Raw genomic sequence first — 19,513 nt, 5'->3', positions numbered from 1 at the left:
GATAAACTACCCTATTGCTTTACACACATTTCAGTCTCTCAAAGAAGGAATTCCATCTTGCTTGTCAGTCACATCAGCAGGGCCACAACACCTGAAATCCCCTGGATCTAGGAACGCTGATATAAACCAGGAGATTCACAGAATTCACAGAATGACTAGGTCGGAAGAGACCTTCAAGATCTTCAAATCCAACCCATGCCCTAACACCTCAACCAGACCATGGCCCCAAGTGCCACATCCACTCTCTTTTTTAAACACATCCAGGGATGGTGACTCCACCACCTCCCCAGGCAGACAATTCCAGTACTTTATCACTCTTTCTGTAAAAAACTTTTTATTAATATCCAACCCATATTTCCCTTGGTACAGCTTGAAACTGTGTCCTCTCATTCTGTCAGCTGCTGCCTGGAGAAAGAGACCAACCCTCACCTGACCACAAACACCTTTCAGGGAGTTGTAGAGAGTGATAAGGTCATCTGTGAGTCTCCTTTTCTCCAGGCTAAACAACTCCAGCTCCCTCAGCCATTCCTTACAGGACTTGTGTTCCAAGCCCCTCACCAGCCTCGTTGCCTCCTCTGGATGCGCTCCAGCGTCTCAACATCCTTCCCAAACTCGAGGCCTCACCAGTGCCAAGTACAGGGGAAGGATGACCTCTCTGCTCCAGCTGGCCACACCATTCCTGATCCAGGCCAGGGACCATTGGCCTTCTCAGCCACCAGGGCACTCTGCTGGCTCATGTTCAGGTGCTGTCACCAGTACCCCAGGTGGCTTGCTCCAGCTCACTGCACTGCAGATACTGAGCGAGATGGAGCCAATTCATAGCCCTTATGTTCACTGGGACTCACCTGCCTTCCTGTCCTCTTCAGCAGGCACCACGTGGACTTCCTTCACTGTCACTCCCTGCTGCTCTTGTACAGCAGAGACCAGAGCAGCAGACAAAAGACAACGAAGAGCTTTGATGGAAGAGGACAAAATTATCAAGTATAGGTTTGAGCTGGATATTCTGTACAGATTTCACAGCAACTATGAAGTTTAGGTAGAGAAAGCAGCAAATGCTTATTTGGGAAGAAAGTGAAGGCCAAACTACTACGGACCAATCAAGGAATGGGAGAATATTATAAAGTTCAAGAATTACTAAATCCAGAAGAAATAAATGCCTAGAGAATTTAATTTTAGAAGCAGAATGTATCAAATCACTTAAGGCCCAGTTTTAGTCAAAAGTTAATTTTTAAAAACAAAATGCAAGTATAGTATTTGCACATTAATTTCTTACAACTGTGCAAATAAAAGTGAGCAGTAAGAGGGGATGCAGCTTTCAGTCTACTCCACATAAATGAGCGGGGAAATAGAAGGCACATGGGATATAAGGGACACACTCAACAGTCTGACAGGATTTAGATTTTATACATCAGGATTATTAGATAAAGGATTCAGTGAAAGCAGCTCCTGTAAGCAGTGGATCATTTGTAAATAAGTGGCTTCATTACATACTCTGGTAGGAAATAATACAAGCTGTTCTTTAATTAGTTTTAGAAAAAGCCATTTAAGAACTTGTCTAATATGATATGTCTAATACCATCTGATATGATGTCTAAGGAATATTATTGTCTAATAAGATACAAAAGAGTCTTCAACACAAAATGCCACTACCACACGCATTTACAGTATAAAGAGAATTTTATTTTGTACACTCTTGTGAACAAAACTGAGTTCAGATGCACATGCCAAGACAGGAATTAATATTTACTTACATATGGAATTTAGACTGTGTGCAAGCAGATCTCTCTGCAAGGTCTTTTTTACCTCAGAATGCAAATCCCTCATATTACAGGCATTTAATAGATGACCTGCAGTTTCTTTACAGCACAAAGTTCCACAAACATGAAAGTTAATCTCCTGACCCAAAATAAATTAGAAAACTGTTTGCACATGGAATGAGTTGCATCAGCAAACTCCTAAGAAAACCAAGACAACTATGCCAATCTCGTGAAAAGGAATTACCATTATCTACAGTAGTTGTAACACAGTAACAAAAAGTTTACACTTCCTTGTTATTTACACTGGAGTGCAAAGAGAGCATACATCAGCTCCCACAGCAATAAATCTTTGCTTTACCCCTACACACACACTGCTTTCTTGAATTTCCCAGGTTCCAAAGACACTGCTCCATAGCCATACAATTGCTTCTCTCAGTTCTGTGCTTCACACCACATTCAAAAAGCACCACATTCAAAAGTTTGGCTACTGAGAAACCAAAGAGAAGAGAACCCTGCAGCACCCAAACTTCAACAGCATAAGAGAGGTATGTTCTAGAACAACATGTTACAGCACCTTACAGCAGTTTCAAAGTGGACCCACCACTTATAGACACTGAACTTTCCTTGGAAGTCTCCACTAAATATGAGCTCTCGCTTTCCATGCTGGTACCTGCTTAACTCCATCAGTTCTTGTAAGGCTGGGTTTTCCATTTGGCTTCATACTCCAGCGTCCAACCTGAGGAGCAGAGATGAAGTTAAAACTATACCCAAGAAACTGAATTAGAAAATATTTACAAGAAAAACATTTTGGAAGAGTTGTTGCACTTTTCTCAGCATAGAATAAAATAGTAAGTCTGTGTAATTGGTTTAAGTACATTTATTCTTCAAAACACTCAGCAGTTAACAGTTAGAGGCCTGGTTACACACTCATAAGATTATTTTGCTTTAACCAGAAAAATTTGATCTTTTTGTATCTACTCCTGAACATGCTGGCCTTAAGCAGGACTTGCAGGACTTTATAATACAGCTGTCAGATCCTGGAACAAAAACTATTCCATATACAAGCTGTTCCAGGAGCTATTTTTGATCTTTGTATCTAGAATCAGGTATGTCAGCTACACACAGTGCAATAGTCTGCAGCATCCAAAATACAAGCATGGCTATTTTTCAGACATTTTTATTTTTCCTTTGGGGGAAAAAAAATGTTGAAGAAATTTATTAGGACTGCACCAAAACTGTTGACACACTGTAGTCTGTAAAATACAAGCTACATTTAGCTTTGAAAATCCTTGTAGCAGCTGAAATAAATTTTAAAAAATCAAATCAAATCATCTAGAAAGAGGAACACATACACATTAGTTTTCCTCAAGTTTTCAGCCACACAGCTAGCCACATGTAAGAGCAGCTTCCAAAGAATATTTAAGAATATCTGGACTTCCACTGTATGTTCTGCATTACTATTCCCTTCCATTAGGCCAACAAATGCCACAGGCCAAATCTTTTATCTCACTCTTATGATAAAAAGATAGAATTGCTAAGCAGAGAGATGCAGTTTAAATTCATTAAAATAAAGTAATCTATTTCTATCCATCCCATCTGAGTAGTTCTGAGGTTTGTGGAAATGCCTAACAACCAGCCAAACAACAGCAGCACTGGACTGTATAAACTGAGGTAGCTGGCACATGCTGATATGCAGAAATCAGTGCTCAGAATCACCTTAGTCCAATGGCTCTGTCAGCCACTTCTTTATTCCTAGGAAAAACTGTATTCTTCTTGGGCTTTACAACAGAATCACAACTCATTTTGGATAAAGATTCAAACTGTGTGGAAATCACACGCAAAGGAAAGTATTACAGACTACGTACTTATTTTCATTTCTCAACACTTAGGGTGTATTAGTCAGAACTTTCTGTACCTTCCTAACAACCTTATTTAAAAATTCAGTCCATAACTATTTAAACACACAGTTTCTATGCATGGGTACCTGCACCAGGTACCATCAAGCTGCAAGGTCTACAGTTCAATCAACTATGAGCTGAATCTTTTTAATCAGTCTTCTAAGACTTTTTTCTTTACACATCTAGAATTGCATTTACCAGTCTAAATCCACCCAAATTAATTTGAGATTTTTCTGCTTTGATTACACTTCAAACAAAGTAAAACGTAACTAAGCTGATGATGAGCTGATGGCTAAAATTTTAGAGAAATTCTAGGCTTGTGAAAACTCTGCAACCATCCATGAAAACAGAAGTCAGCTCAAGAATACAAACACAGATTCTTATATAAAAACATACCACTGGCACCTCAGGACTAGAAAATGGAGAGCTATCAAAAGAACTATTTTCTTTGTCGAGAGAATCATCTTCATCATTTCTATGTGCAAATTTCTGCTTTAGAGCATGAGTTAGTAGAGCAACCGGATCCCAATCTGAACTTTGTGTCTTTTTGGGTCTAGAAAGCGGAGTACCTCCAGGAGACCTATGAAAAACAACAACAAAAATTATTGTCTCCTGACACTAATCTTGTGCTGACCAATCCAAAATCTAGAGACACAACTTCTGTAAACACCCTGTTCTATAAACCCCTGATTACACAAGTAATGCTGCTGTAATTTTAAAGCAATTCATCAATAAAACTGACACAGTTACACCCAACAAGTTGTCAGCATTCCTAGCCTGAAAACGCAACTTGATGCTGTTCCATGGAGAAAATTGGAAGAAAATTAACACAAGGTGTTAAAATATTACAAATAACAAGAAAAAATAAAAAAGGCAAAACTGTAGGTTTTATATGAAGTCATTTGGCAAGTCATAATTAAGTATGTTAATGGGAATGTCCCACTAAGGTATTTCATAATCATTGTGAACACAATTTAATTTAGATTTTATTCATTTTAAGTTCATTTAAATTCAGAAATCAAAACAGCACCTACACCCCAAAACTTACCATAAATGTGGAAGCTAGTCCAAAACAACAAATCATAAGACTTTCTAACCATTAAGATATCTTGGGTGGGGTGGAAAAATCTAGAGGTGCTCAGAGTTCTGCTAGTAAAGTGCTGTCTGTGGGCTGATGATTTGTACCTAATAATGCACACTGACAACACCAAGTTCTAAGTCTGGCACTTACAGTAAATGTTGCTTAACACAAAATCTGAGAGGACTGACTTCACAGTCCCTATAAAAACAAGCCCTCAGAGCACTTGCACAATTTGAAAGACAGTGTTTGGGTGGTAGAAACTGGGATCCTCAGGCTCTCAATTTCTGAGAATAGTAGACTTCCCTATGCACTGTCAGAAAGACTGTAACAATTTTGATCATCACTACTCTCTCCAAAATCATAAATTATTCATTATTCAGTTAAGTTCTACTTCAGAATTCATGCCTAAATCCAGAAAGCATTTTGGATGTACAAGCTACCACTTATTATGCCCCAGCTCAAGACGTTAAAACTGTCAACCTTGGGTTGACACTTAATTTTCTTCACTTACCATACATGGAATTATAGAGAAAAAAAAACATATAAAAAGGAAACACACAGGTTTACCTAAGAGCTTTTTATATTGGCTTTATTTACTGTGAGAATGTCATCAAAAGCATAAAGCCATGCTTTAGATTTGCATTTAAATTTTTTGCCCAGGTTTTGTGCTAGTTATTTTCAGGGATAAAGCTCACAGTTAAGAAAATGTTGAAATAAGAATGCAGTTAAGTTTTGCCAAGCGACATTCTTCCCACACCAAGAACTTCAAATATTCATTACAGGCTCAGTTTTTCTTACTTTTTCAATCCAAGAAGTTCAGAAAAGAAATCTGAAGGTGTAATCTCTATTATACCTAGCACAGCAGAGACCAGAAGAGGTGTTGCAGTATTTATTAAATAATTTGTTTTACAAGTCAACTGCACTTACCATCAAAACAGCTGACCACTAAAAACATTTATAATCCAACTGCACTACTGAAATGCAAATTTATGAAGCACTTTCAGTAAATGATACAGCACATGTTCTTGTTAACACTTCAAAGCTTGAAGCAGGGTATTTTGAGTATGCTAACAGTAATTTTCTAAAGTTTCCCTAAGGATTTGGCCTTTCACAGTGAATCCAGAAGGGTTATGCCTTCAGATCAGTTTCATGTGCCTGTGCATGCAACCTCCCCATGCCAACCTGAGACTTACATGCTGAAGCAGCAGAGTAGTTTAAAATGCTGCAATAGTCAGCATGCGTTAAATGCATCTAAAAGCCGTGTCACAAGTATCTTACATGTCATGCTGTGAACTCAGAAGTTGCCAATTTCAGTTTGTCAGCAGTAGCTGCTCTTTGTGTGACTGGTGTTCTCTGGTGCTACAGAAGTGCTGTTGATGCTCAGGTAGCCTTGGCTTGCCGAGATCCAATCCAACCTACCTCTCAACAGCTCGCAACTGAACTTTGTTCAGGTCTTTCAAAACATCCATCATACTGGGAATGTTCTTTGTCCTCTGGTGATCAGTACTGTCAGCTACAGTTGAAACACTGTTTCTTGCAGCTCGGCGTTGTTTGATCAGTTCCAGTGCAGAATTACTAGCATCAACACCAGATGGTGCACCAGAAGGAAGTGGAGGAGGCGAGGGAATTACAAAGTGATTGTGAGAGACGGACAATGGCGTAGAAGTCATGGCTGGCAGTGGGTAAAATCCATCTGGAGTGCTGAGTGTTTTAAAGGCTTCTGCATACAGTTAGAGAAGAAAAACAACAACATGGTAAGACTGCCCTCTGCACTTTTTTAGACACCTTGCACACTACAACACAGAAGAATTAAACTTAAAATAAAGAACATTATTTTAAACCCACAAATGCAGAATACAAGAATGAATCTGAGGTGTCTTGTACTGCTTTGATTTTCTCTTCTTGTGTCTGGGCACTAGAAAAATCAGCAAAGCAGCCTGCTGCTACATACAGTGATCAATGGTCTAGAGGTTACAATAACCTACATGAAACAAAAGGTAACCAAGAAACATGCAAAACAGATTACAATACTGAGTGCAATGGAAAAGAGAGAGAGAAGACCCAACAGAACAGCTGAATCACAAGTACCTCACAATGCCACAAAAAAGTAACTACCTCGCACCAGTCCAAGTATTTCAGCAACCACAGTGGGGCTGGTCTGCAAGTAAGACAACTGAGACTTAAAACTTCTCAGGAAAAAAAGAGGTCACAAGATAGAAGTGCATGTTGGAGACCAACTATCTAAGACACATCTGTTTGCAGCATTTGTTTTTGTAAAAGCCCCAACCTGACTGACATAGAACTCTTCTTCTACCCATTATTTTAGTAATTGTTTAGAAACAAGTAATAGTCTGTAACTTTTTTAAGCAGTTATTAGTAGCCTATAGATAATGATGTTACTAAGCTCCTTCACCAACATGGAAATGAGTATAAAGAGTACTTAGGATCAACTGCATTTGAACTTGGCAAACAGACCACAAAATAGAAAAGAGAAAGCACACAATATAGCAAAAACAAAAACAAAATATTATATTCAGTAAATTTAGTTGGTGTATCTTTTATAAATTTAGTGTATCTCCAGTTAGAAAAATCAAATATGTTCTCTACCAACATCAGACACAGCAAGCTCTAAAGCAAAAAAAGGAACACTGGTTTGCTTCAAACCAGAAGTGCTTACGTGAGGGAACGCTTCCCAGGGTCTGCACTGAAACAATTGCAGCAATCTGAGCACGAAGAAAGGTCAGCTCATCTTCAAGTGCAGAAATTTTCTGGAGCGCTGTTTGATCAACACTGTCTTTTTGCACACTGTTTTTCGGAATGCTCTGTATTGAATCCAGACATGGATGTGGATCAGGAAGAGCTGTACTTTTCTCTTTTCTCCTCAATTCAGTCCTACAAAGCAAAAAAAGACACAGTTTCAAAAGACTCAGCCAACAGTGGAAACCTCAAGACCACTCAGGTTGTTCAAGCAAGTGATCCTCATTCAGCAAGATCTAGCTTTTCCAGCTATTTAAAGAAACTAAACTTTTAACTACTCATAACATTTGAAATGTTTGAAGTCTCCCTTTGCTCAAGTATAATGCAGATCTTTGCAAAGTCATCGTAAGAATTAGTCAGATAATTCACTTAGGGAGAATTAAACATCATAACAGTGAGATTGTAATTATTCAGTAACTATTAGACTGACACCATAAGGTGTCTCTCCCTTCTTGCCACATGAATATGAAAGGCAGGAGAGTCAAAGAATAATGATCTCTTAATTATGCTTCAGAAATTTCAGTCATTTATCAAACTCTAAGATGAAGACTGCAAGCAGCAAAGTACTTACAATCTTGAAAATAATAAGGTTTAATACAGATTTATAGAACAATCTCACCTTCTGTAAGCTACTATTAATCAAAGCCAGCAGTAAAAGAAAATTGTGCTTTAAGTCTCAGGTTTTAATTTTAAAAATTATTTCAAGTCTGTGCCTGCAGAAATAAACTTAAAAATATAGTATAAACAAACTACCAGAATTTCATAACGAAACATGGAAAGAAATTAAATTTACCTGATTCATTAAGATGCACTAAACTTTGATTGAAAAAAAGCCCAGACCTTCTCCCTTATTTTAAACATCCTTTTACTTCAAATCAGACCTGAAGCATTGCTTTCTGATTTGCCAAAACCCCCTTGCTATAAACACTGCTTAAGAAGGGAAAGATATCAATTAGAATAGTTGTTCTTGAAAAACATCCCAGAGAACCAGAAGAGGAGGGGGAGCAAAAAATGGAAACAACGAAAGAATGAACTGTCACAGTTCTGTGAATCTGACCAGCTTAAGGACAGCACAAGCAGGACAGGATTTTTTTGTTCTTTCAACCATCTTCTTGTGCTTCTGCTATTTTACAGCTGTTACAAACAAACTTTAATAATTTAACAATAATGCCTCAGGAAACATAAGATGAAACAAACTGTATCCAACTTCTCCAATGAAAAGCGTGTCATCTGAATTCATCAGTTTCTTGTCTTTTCATTACTGGTAAGCAGCACAAAGATCACAGACAATATGAACTAATACCAATATGAAGAAGAATTATACTGTCCTATACAAATGCAGTACAAGATAAGTGTCCACATTTTAATCTTGCTTCTGACTCTAACTCATTTTTTGATTTTGAACAGATCTTCAGAGGAACAGCAAGAAAACTTACTATTTCTTCTTCAGTGGAAAAAAAAAAAAGACAAAACTTGTATACTATTTGTGCCTGCAAATTCCTGGACAACTTGTCATTTCACAGTACCTGAAATATTTTGTAATTTGTAAAAATATGTTCCTTCAACCCTCTAGAAAAGCAAGAAATGTTTATATAAACCATATTGAAAATTATTTATTATACAAACTATATTGAAATTTATTTACATTTTTTAAAATAATTATGTTTGTTTTTCCATCAAAGCAACTGTCAAGGCTTACACATGGCATTGTCAAAATCAAAGCTAAAAGGAGACATTTAAATATTTTTTTCTCGTTTTCCCATTTATAAAGTTTATCAAAAAGGTTGTAAACTAGAAGGATAAAGATAGGAATAATCTTACAGCATAGTGCAACAACCAGCTCCCTCCCTCACAAAATACTTTGTGAGTGAAAATCATTTAATGTACCAGTAATGCACCTGACATACTACCATGAAGAGAAAAGAGGAAATTCAATTTCAGAAATCTTCCAGAAAAGAATGCTTTACATATTAAGAATTTTCAGGTAAAGAGGAAGTGCACCCCCAAAAAAAGCCCAAAATGTTTCCAGAAAAGGTTAGGAAAAAAGGAAAACAAACACAAAATCACACACCATAAAGAAGGCAAAAGTTGTTTCTAGTACTCCTTTTTACACTTCTACTTACCTAAATCTAGTACATCCTTGTCCTTCATCATTTGCCACCCAAAGGACATCAGCAAGTGATGGAGCCACAGCAGCTGGAGTTGCACTTTGCTCATCATAACCCAATGGACCTGGGTCTCGAACAAACTAAAAACAAACAATGCCAAAGAAAGGTATGAAGGGAAACTGGATTCAGCACACACTGAAGGTTCTGCCTCAGCAAAAGAAATGTTCAAACAGTGCTGTAAGGAAATTGAAAACAGAGAATACATGGAATGCACCACACAATTACACAGGCTAAAAAGAAGAGGAAAGTTACCATCAAATTAAGAAACAAGAAAATACGAACAGGTGAAGTATATATATGACAATAAATTGCTTACTTGAAAACAAGGTCTGGGATAGGGCTCCAATGAAAGAATTGTCCCAAGTCTACGAACAATACTTCGAGTAGATCCATATTCCTTTTTTTGGCAAACAGATATGACCTAAAAATCAGAAAAACTTTGAACCTAAGGAGCAAAATCAAAGCCCTCGGTTCTTAATCTCACTCTAATCAAAGTTATATAATTACTCCATGTTACAGGCAATTAAATATAATGCAGTTCAGTTAACCTAACTTTTCAATGCTCTTCTCAAGCTGAAAGTCCAAAGAGGCCTATACTGGTGTGATGGACAGTGCCTAAAACACTGCCAAAATACAGAATATTTTAAAGAGGCACAAAGGTAAATATCTTGAGGTACTGGCAAAAGTGGCCACTTAATTAACTACACGCATCTGTGTAATTCTTGAGGAAGAACAATTACAAAGTGAAATAAATTTAACATACCTTGGCCCGATACTTCCTTATGACAGCATGTAACTGCTGGAAATGCCTTCCTGATGAGACTGCTGAAGGAAGGCATGTTCCGAGAGTACGACTGATACTTCTGCCAAACAAGGGAGTTTCAAAAAACACGACCTGTCAAAAAAACCAACAGCTTCCAACAACGGAACCAGAAAGCAAACAGGGCAGCTCAGCCAAACCAGCATCCTGGAGATACTCTGGCAGTTTCCCATAAACAAGGCGAGCATTGTCTCAGGACCACAAGCTGCGGCAGTGCCTCACTGCTGACAGCCCCCACTGAGGAGCTGCCCACAAGCTCCAACATCAGCGCCCCTTCCGGCTTCCCCCGCCGCACCTTTCCCAGCTCTCTGGACACACGGGATTAACTATCCCTTGGGAAGGGCTACGTAGTCTTTTATCTGAAACAGCAAAGCACCAGCAGCCAGCATCACTGACTCTCTTACGCTCAGTTCAGGGCAAAAACAGCCACTTGAGAGAGCCACGGCCGTGTCCGGGCACCGACGCCACACGGCCCCACGTGCGGGCAGCGTGTTCCGACAAACTCGGCTGCGGGCAAGAGGGCGCTGAAGCCGCCCCACCGCCCGCGGTGCCCACCTTCCCTCCCTCCCTCCGCCGAGCCACGCGGCTGCAGGCGAGACGCACCCGCCGGAGCGGCTCTCCGGGCGGAGGCGGTGCGGCGGGGTCTCACCTGGCGGTGCGGCCAGCCGAGGTAGCGCAGCAACCGCCGGAGGAGCTGCAGCAGCAGCAGCGCCATGGCGGGCAGCGCTCCCCGCGCGCAGCCCGAGCCCGACGCAGCGCCCGGAGCGGAGCCGCCCGCGCCCGCAGCGCCACCCGCGGCTGGGGGCGGGGCGCCGCGGCAGCCCCGCCAATAGGAAGCCGGCGGTGCCCGCGGCAGAGCCAATGAGCGGCGGCGAGGGCCCATCGCGGGGGGTGTCGGGAGGGAGCGGTTTGAACCCGCGCTGCCCGGGCCGGCTCCCCTTCCCAGGGAGCGCTCCCGGGAATGCGGGCGGAGCGGGGGACACAGCGCACCGCGCCCGGCTCCGGACGCCTGGCAAGGCGGTGTACTCACAGCAAAACGCAGCTTCCGCCTCTGCGAAGGCAGAACACAGTACGCACCAACAGAAGAAATGCACCAGGGCCTGTTAACTCCCTGAATTAATAGCGAGGAGCTAAACTGACAGAGTTTAGGTCCTCGATGTAGTGAACTCCTAACTACTTCATTTGATACCTAAAATAAATGCACAAAGTATCCTCAACGCAACAACTGCCCAGGAACAGCTGACTAAACTGACTTTACTTCAAAAGCTGGCTTTAAAATTCTGCACTTGCTCTTTAAATATCTTGCACTTCTTTCATCTTTGTAAGGAAATTTAAGAAGTTCAAGAAAGTTCGTGGTACTAGCAGTCCTTCTGCTAAAAGGAGAATATCCTTTTCCTCCAGCTATGCACTCGGTGTTTGGAGATCACCTTCCCTCATCTGTGCAGTCGCTGTTCCTATTGTCAGTAGCAGAGTTGGTACAGCAGCATTGCTGGTTACTGTTATCCATGACCTGTCAGGTGGATCCATTCTCCAAGACCCAACACAAAGGAGGAGCAATACTGGTAACACACACTGTAGTAAAAGAATACAGCTGGTTCAGGGGACTAGGAAGGAACGTTTAAGCTTGAGGAGAGGAAGGGCAGAACATTTTCATGGAAAATTTGAAAAACTATGCTACAATACTTTATTTTAAAAGAAAAAAAAAAGTACTTCTCATCTATTCCTCCAATACCTTACTAAAGAAGGGAAGTGTGAACAGAGAGGGAGCAACACACAGTTCTACTGGAAAGCCAGCAAGAGGCAGGGTCTCACACGCAACAGCGCAACTGAGGCAATTCAGTTTCACTGCAGCACCAGTAACCAGCTGCACTGAATGAGAGGCGCAGTTGGGAGCTCATACAGGAATGCTTCAAGTTAACAGGCACAGCTCTGAACAGTACAGAAAGGACCTGCAGGAACTTCTGAACAATAGCATCTTGTAACAGGCCAGCTTTAAAAAACCAGGAAAAGTGACACAGGGCTCAAGGTTTGATGCAGCAGCTGTACTGCTGGAGCTGAGCCAAAGCTCAGGGACAGCTCTCCTTTTCAAGCACCAGCAAAACAAATGCAGGAAAGCTTTACTCTTATGTAGTTGCCCACTGTTACAGTAATGCTGATTGTTCCTGGGAGGGAAGAGGGTGTGAGATTTAATTCTAAATCAAGAAACTAAATGGACACTGTACTAACAGTAGAGCGACTGGATTCCAGGCTGGTTGGTGGCCATTTGTTTTTGGGCCTAGTAAAATGGATGCCCGATTTTATCTGAACTGCAGGGATAACTTCAAACTTTGTGAATCCACTTCATCTCTGCATGGTGTCCTTAAAAAGTGCTTCATTGCTGAAGAGCAGTGAGTCTGAATGAATAACTGAATTCAAAAGACAGTTAAATGTTTTATACCAGCATAACATCTACAATTTTTTTCTCCCTGTACCACTAATGATGGCTTTACCTTTTAACATGAAAAAGGCAAAATGCACTGAAATTCCACTCACAGGTCATGAAACTACCTTAGCAGCACCAAGTGAAAACCTCAAAAAATGTTTCTTCTTGGCACAGAAAATTCACTGTTCATGTTGAAGACTCGTAAGCACTGAAGTATTAGACTTGGATTAAAAAAGTAATCTCCACTCTTCACTTTGTTTCTTACAGATCTCTCAGAGACAGATTGCAACTTGCATCTTTGACTACGTTATCTCTTAATTCGAATTAATTTATTTAAAGAAATCTTAGTGGCTGTCATCATGTGTTCTGTAATCAAACGTTTCTGACAAACTACAATGAAACTAGAGACTGCAAAAAAATGGATTTTTATGATCTAACCTCCAGAAAAGTATGTAGGATCAAATGTCATTACCAAAGGAATCTCTACCAGATCTCCTTGGACATTCAGCTGAAGTACGAAATTTAAATCTGCCTCAACTTGCAGGATTTTATACTGCTTTATGACACACAGACCCTAACAATTCACATTCAGCTTGACATAAATGATACAAATTACCAAGGTCATGACAGCTCAAGAATATCTTGATTCTGTTCAGTTACAGACTTATGTTTAATTTTACTTCATTAGGACAGACTTTGATCCTGATGTCAAGTTTGCTTTGTTCCCTTTGCTAATTCTAATTTACACAAAGTCTGAGTTTTGCTGAGAAGTCCAAGGAAAACTCAGTTTATAATTTCAAACAGCTACTGAAAGATGTACTGTACATGTAAAAGCAAATCTTGCAACAACAGTTTAGTTGGCCTACATGCTTTAAAACATAAAGGAATGACTCTATTAAATAACTACTACTGGGAGGCAAGTATTATTCCTGTTTCCCTTTCTACACAGCTGCTGACAAACTAGTACAACCTAAAATATAGTTTCTTCTATACAGTCTATAGTTTCTTCTAGCTACAGTGAGGATTATTTTCTTTTCCTGCCTTCTAGTATTTAATTTGGATAGGGGAGATGGTTAACTACTCCCTAACAGTAAAGCAAATAACAGGGCATACATTATATAGGTATTTAATACAAACACCTCTACCAAAGGTTTTCCTTTTCTTTTTTCTCCTACTTTTAAGGATATTATGCCATTCAAAGGGGTGAATAAGAACTACTACACTTTTAACCCCACATAACTTTAAGATTTAGTTTATCTACAGCATTTTGAGAAAGAGAAACAAAGTAATCTTGTATTAGAATGTCTTTGTTCTGATAATTCAAGTATGTTACTATCATCCTTAACATTCTAGAGGTTAAGTGTGTACCTACCACTAGAACTAAGCTTGAGGGATTGTTAATTTTGTTCAAACAAACCCAAACACAAACAAACAAACCAACCCAAGCAAACCACAAACAAAAAAACCCAAACCCTTAATATCTGCACTTCGGCTACAAAAATTCTTGCAGCACAATTATTAGAAATGAGTGTTGCAGAAAGTAAGATTAATTTCTCACACTTCTGGCATATATGAATTATCTTTACCAATTTGGGTTTTAATATATCTTGCTTTATTTTTTTCAGGGGTTTTGTGGTGTTTCGCTTTGTTTCTCTCCTCCCACCTGTTCCTGCCCTGCTCTTTCATTTGAATTTAAATGCTGTACATTCAACTGAGTCACTCTTGCCAGATTACATACCCTGAGAGGCAAGCCCACATGGAGAAATTTAAAGAGGCAATTCTAGCAAACTGTAAACAGAAACTGCTAAGAAAGAAGATATATTGATATTACCACCAATTTAACTTAAGTGTTCTACTGATGACTAAGCTATCAAAGAACACATGTGAACCTCACTGTAGTCTGTATATGCATATGTATTTCCTAGGCTACTAATGAAGAGGGACGATTTTACTGCTGAAGTGAAATTCTTGCTGCACTCTTGCAGGGTGGAATAAAAATCCAGGTTTATCACTACATAAATGTGATTCTCATGAACTAACATACCATCAGCATTTTGCACAACAGTGCAACAGTACTTACACTGTGACTGGATAACTACCCTTAAATACAATTCTTATAAAAAGGCAACAGAGAAGTAGTTTATAAAAAATGCTGCTCCAAGATTTCAGGTGTGCAGAGCGGTAAGTTTACTTCAGAATAAAACACAGACATAAGGGAGAATCAAAACTTTTAGAGTTGTACTTGACCATATATTTGGACAAAGCAGAATTACACTGCATATAACAAACAGTAAAATTTCTTAAAAGTTGTTACAAATATTTTACTTTCTACCTGTACGATCATTAACATAGTTTACTATATCATGATTTTTTCCTAAAGGCTTAAAACAAAAACAATCTCTCTAAACTACTTTCCAACAGTAAAATTTAAGTAAAATGCTTACATTCATTTGACAACAAAAAACATATTAAAAATGTTGTGTGGGTGGTGCAAGAGCTGCTCTTTCAGCTACAACTTTCTTCCGGTTTATTCCTGTGGAAAGAAAGAAAACAGTCTTGTTGTAAATGGTTAATAAGCAAACTACAAAACCTTTAAAGTGATCCCTACATGCATCCAATTACTTGTCATAGTGCAAGATGAACTGTCTAATCTGCAATTCACTGAATGATTTACCTTTTCCTCCTTGCGTCTGTCCTTTTCTTCATTATTCTCAATTGTTTCTTCCTCATCTTCCACAATCCCATCCCCTTGGTATTTGTCATGTGTCCACTTTGGACTGCTACCTGACTTTTTGAAGTTAAAACGCCCTCTGCCACGCTGGAAAGTACCACGGCCTCTTCCTCTTTTGGCCCAATAATCCACACCATCATCTCTGTCATCATGCTACAATAACACCAGAAAAAGAGTAAGGTTAGACACCTCTTAAAAGTACCCCACAATGTTAGTACTCTATCACAAGTGCATAAAACAAAGTAACTGTTATAGAGTTCTCTTCCAATCCTAATTATTCTTAAAAGGCATAATGCTGTCACTAAAACCACAATACAGTTGTTTGAAGAGCCTTTATTCACTGTAGGTCTACTCAAATGTCAGTAACAAATCACTTGTCTGTGACTTACAGTCAAAATTAAAAATCACTAGTTTTAAGGGGAAAAAATTGTTACTTTAAAAGAAGCTCTAAGAAAGTGCCAGGTTACTTTAGCACAGAGAGAGTTCTTTATAATTCGTAAGAGATAACTGAAGGCAGTTTTCAGAAAACCTGCCCTACGTGCACAATGTAGGGCAAATTAAGTTCAAACTGTTTAAATCTAACATTACCAAACAATAGTTGAGTTTCTCTGGTTAATAAGCCTAAAGTCTGCTGTCTTGCGACGAAATACAGCCTTGCATAGTTTGGTATGTTCTCACAATCATTTCACACACTGCATAAAATCTACAAACCATTATTTAAATTTAAAAAAAGTTTATATTTAGAATGGTGAGGTACACTTGCTTCAACGTATGATTTTTTTTTTAACTTGTGATTTGGAAAGAAGTCTGAACTATTAAATATGTATCACACCCATATAATGCAGTTTAATTACACAGAAGTAGTGGAAGGGTGGCTTACTTGATTAAAAATATTTTTAGAAATTCAAGTTTAACAGCTACAATTGATTGTTCTAATATCATGAATAGATTATCACATCTCCGTTTACATATCAGAAAAGTTTAGGTATGTCTAGGAAGACAGCTCCTTAAAGAAACACCTGAATTGTGACTGCATTATCTCTTAGTTACCTGTCAACATATTTGTGACAGGCTATAATGCTACAGGAGAAGGTTTTATTTTCATTACTTATAATTTTAAAATGATGAAACAATATCCTTCAAAGTTTGCATTGTTACAGAAATAACTGGAGCAGAGGCCACACATTCAGTGTACTGCACTACTTAGAGTAGTTGTTACATCAAGGGTCCTCCTTTCATAATCCAGATGGGAAAAAGGCATCAAAACTGTGGTGATTCTCTTATGACTATCACACTACTCAGAGCAGAAAACTGCTCATAACAGAGCCTGACTATGTACATCCACAAACACTGTCAGCTTTTCCTGATCTTCCACTTCTGGAGACTTCCAGACCAATCTAAGACAAATCTCAAATGTCATCAGACATGAATCCAGAAAAACACAGCACAAGCCTTTTTGGTTTAATGTTGAGTTTTAATAAATTTTGTCTGAACCTGCCTTCTTCCCCACTCCCTGACGTAATTTTTTGAGATAAATTCCATGTCAGGCCTCAGTTATTGCCAGCCTGCTGCAGAAAAATGAAAGATAAGCAGAACCAACCACTACAGCTACCCTGATACTCTTACAGTTACTCTAGTCCCTGTCCATACATGCATGCTACTTCTACACTTGTAGAAAGTTTGAAAAAACAAAAGCATGCATAAGACATCAAGTTCTCCACACCCACCAAGAAGTATTTCTTGCTTTTTGGGGTATATTCAGGATCCCATTCCTCTTCCTTCGGTCTCTTCTGAAAAGTAGTATTTGAGTTGCTGGGACCAGTATTTGTTCCAGCAAAGACTCCTCTGGCTCTTCCTCTGCCCCTAATTCGAAACTGATTAACCAAGATGTCATTTAATCCATTTACATAACACCACAAAGTAGAGTTCAAGTTTTCTATTACTGAAAATACTTTCTGTGCTTAATTACAGTATCTGTAATTGGAAAAACCACTTACAAATTAATATACTACCTTAAGTAATATATTCAAGCATTCATTTTAAAATAATGATTCTATTAAACTTAATTGAAACACATTTGAGTTCTTGGCATAAATTCACCCACAACCACTGAAAAGAAATTTGACTGCTAGTAAACCAGTGTGTTGGAACAAAAGGTCACGAGAAGCTTCTGAAGCTGTTCACAGACAAAAAACCAGGAGAAAAACTAGACTGAAACAGGGACAAAACTGTCAAGGGGAAAAGAAAGGTATTTATGGAGTCAATTGAATAATTTATGCAAAGGTGATTCTGGAATACATACTAACAGTGCGGTTTCCAAAGGAGTATATCTACTCTGTGTTACTCAAGCATTTGTAACTGAGATTCAAAAATGTACCTTAGGCCAAATTACATTTCAAATTAGTAAATTCTTTACTCAGAAAAAAGTCAGTAATATGTACTGTGCAGAAGCATGCTTAAAGTGAAAAAGAGTGTTTTAAATATTCTTTATAGTGAACTACTGGGGTTTTAAAAAGATAGGGTAGAAAGTCTCACACCAAAAACCACTCAACTCAGAATACACTAATGTATAGCGTTATCTCAGCATGTAAATACTTAGTTTGTAGAAAACATTAAACGAGTTTATATTCTTCATCCAAAGGGAGGAGAAAGGTTAGTTTGGGAAGATAAGACTGCTAAAGACTGCAGTTACTATAGAACACAATTTCCACAAGTAACCTACTTAAAAACACAGAACTATATCTTCAGAGTAAAAGTACAAAAACATGACTGGAAGCTAATTTATTTGTTAAAAATAAGCATGTTTCATAAACATATAATGTTTATTAATGTTATTAATGTTAATTATATACAAAAATGTATACGATTAACAAACTCAAAAGGTAAGTATTATGCATACTTAGTTCCACAAAGCTCAGAAACTTCTAATGCAGAATTTATGCTGGACAGATTTAAAATTACTCTCAAGTCAAACAGACTGTAGAACAATCTGTAGAAGGCTCATAAGACCTATCCAATACTCTAGAGGAAAAAAAAAATAATCACAAACAAAAAATTGTTTGTAGAGTCATTTGGAAAGTGATAGACTAACTGTACAAGGGAGGAAGAAACAAGACATGCTTTCTTTACTTCCAACAGCTTTACAAAATTCGGGCACAACAAACAGTAACTTGTGGGGAGGGGCAGGGGGTAGAAAGAGTTATAACAGGATTAAAAAAAAAGAGAAAAAAAAGAAGTTATCAGCATTTCCTAGTGTTCAGTCCTGTGATCAGATTCCCTTTAAGAAAAACATCTACAGTTGTCCCTCACCATTTTATCAATGCTTCCTCCTCTCAAATTGTCTTTCAGGTAAAGAACTACAGGACATAAAATCTACTATAGCATTACCTTTATGGGCTTGCTTATTTGAAAGACCACCGCAAAAAAGACAAGAATATCTTTTCTATATAGAACTCATCTGAAACAGAGCTGCTACACAGAATTCTTTCAGATATGGATACTAATGACATTGCCATTTAAAAATTCTACTTATCCTTATTTCTGTGTCCATATTTTAAAACTATTCATGATGCTTATGTATGGGAAGCCTAGAATCCAACAGAATTATGTATCAGCCAAAGTTAGTGAAAAATCACTGCTGATTTAACATTAGGTTGCTGGATAGGGGAGATGTTACATTCTCTAACGCTTCCTGTTAGGAGAAGGATTCAAAACCAAAGCATTTTGTTTACTCCAGAAGCAAAGCAGTATTCACTGGAATGCAGCCACTATTTGTCTGTATTTACAAACACATTCCTACGCTACCTGGTCTGTATTTTTCAATACCATCCAAGATGTATCCCTGAAGAGGAGATCTGAGTCAGCAGTTGGCCTATTTAG

The 19,513-nt window shown here is 38.6% G+C and overlaps 2 protein-coding genes and 1 long non-coding RNA gene across 53 annotated transcripts in view; 1 reads left to right on the top strand and 2 right to left on the bottom strand.

The window, feature by feature from the left end:
• Positions 1–1,658: 1,658 nt before the first annotated feature.
• MTFR2 (mitochondrial fission regulator 2) lies at positions 1,659–11,370 on the bottom strand. 2 transcript variants are annotated; one of them, XM_023923842.2, is made up of 8 exons: positions 11,131–11,370; positions 10,425–10,556; positions 9,978–10,082; positions 9,617–9,741; positions 7,414–7,628; positions 6,156–6,456; positions 4,052–4,235; positions 1,659–2,493 (listed from the first exon to the last, which is right to left on the bottom strand). In XM_023923842.2, exons 1-8 carry the CDS (start codon positions 11,362–11,364, stop codon positions 2,395–2,397), a joined length of 1,395 nt encoding a protein of 464 aa, XP_023779610.2. In that variant the 5' UTR covers positions 11,365–11,370; the 3' UTR covers positions 1,659–2,394. The 2 variants fall into 2 exon arrangements, with proteins under 2 accessions (XP_023779610.2, XP_086733668.1); XM_086877542.1 differs by lacking the exon at positions 4,052–4,235.
• Positions 11,364–19,513, top strand: part of LOC147654872 (uncharacterized) — a 9,966-nt gene continuing 1,816 nt past the window's right edge. Inside the window, exon 1 of the long non-coding RNA XR_015283318.1 lies at positions 11,364–13,819. This is a non-coding gene — a long non-coding RNA (uncharacterized LOC147654872). The remainder of the gene's footprint in view (positions 13,820–19,513) is intronic.
• Positions 15,067–19,513, bottom strand: part of BCLAF1 (BCL2 associated transcription factor 1) — a 24,946-nt gene continuing 20,499 nt past the window's right edge. For 33 of the 50 annotated variants that reach the window (XR_015283308.1, XR_015283310.1, XR_015283313.1 and 30 more), the window contains 3 exons: positions 17,362–17,508; positions 15,578–15,787; positions 15,067–15,436 (listed from right to left, as the gene is read on the bottom strand). Coding sequence is in view for 40 of the 50 variants with exons in the window: in XM_086877504.1 (XP_086733630.1) it covers positions 15,431–15,436; positions 15,578–15,787; positions 17,362–17,508 (363 nt within the window). In the remaining 10 variants the exon portion in view is untranslated. The remainder of the gene's footprint in view (positions 15,437–15,577; positions 15,788–17,361; positions 17,509–19,513) is intronic. The other 17 variants (XR_015283316.1, XR_015283317.1, XM_086877514.1 and 14 more) reach the window with 1 other exon arrangement.

This window comes from Cyanistes caeruleus, chromosome 2 (genome assembly GCF_971803275.1).
Source record: "Cyanistes caeruleus chromosome 2, bCyaCae1.hap1.1, whole genome shotgun sequence".
Lineage (NCBI taxonomy): Eukaryota > Metazoa > Chordata > Aves > Passeriformes > Paridae > Cyanistes > Cyanistes caeruleus.
Note: the sequence above shows the minus strand (reverse complement) of the source record. Positions and strands in the feature narration are given on the sequence as shown.

Coding starts and splice junctions, on each gene's coding strand:
- MTFR2 (XM_023923842.2), bottom strand. CDS start 11,364: ATGGGCCCTCGCCGCCGCTCATTGGCTCTGCCGCGGGCACCGCCGGCT. Junction 10,083..10,424: donor TAAGGAAGTATCGGGCCAAG/GTATGTTAAATT, acceptor TCTGATTTTTAG/GTCATATCTGTTTGCCAAAA. Junction 9,742..9,977: donor ATCCCAGACCTTGTTTTCAA/GTAAGCAATTTA, acceptor GTTTGTTTTTAG/TTTGTTCGAGACCCAGGTCC.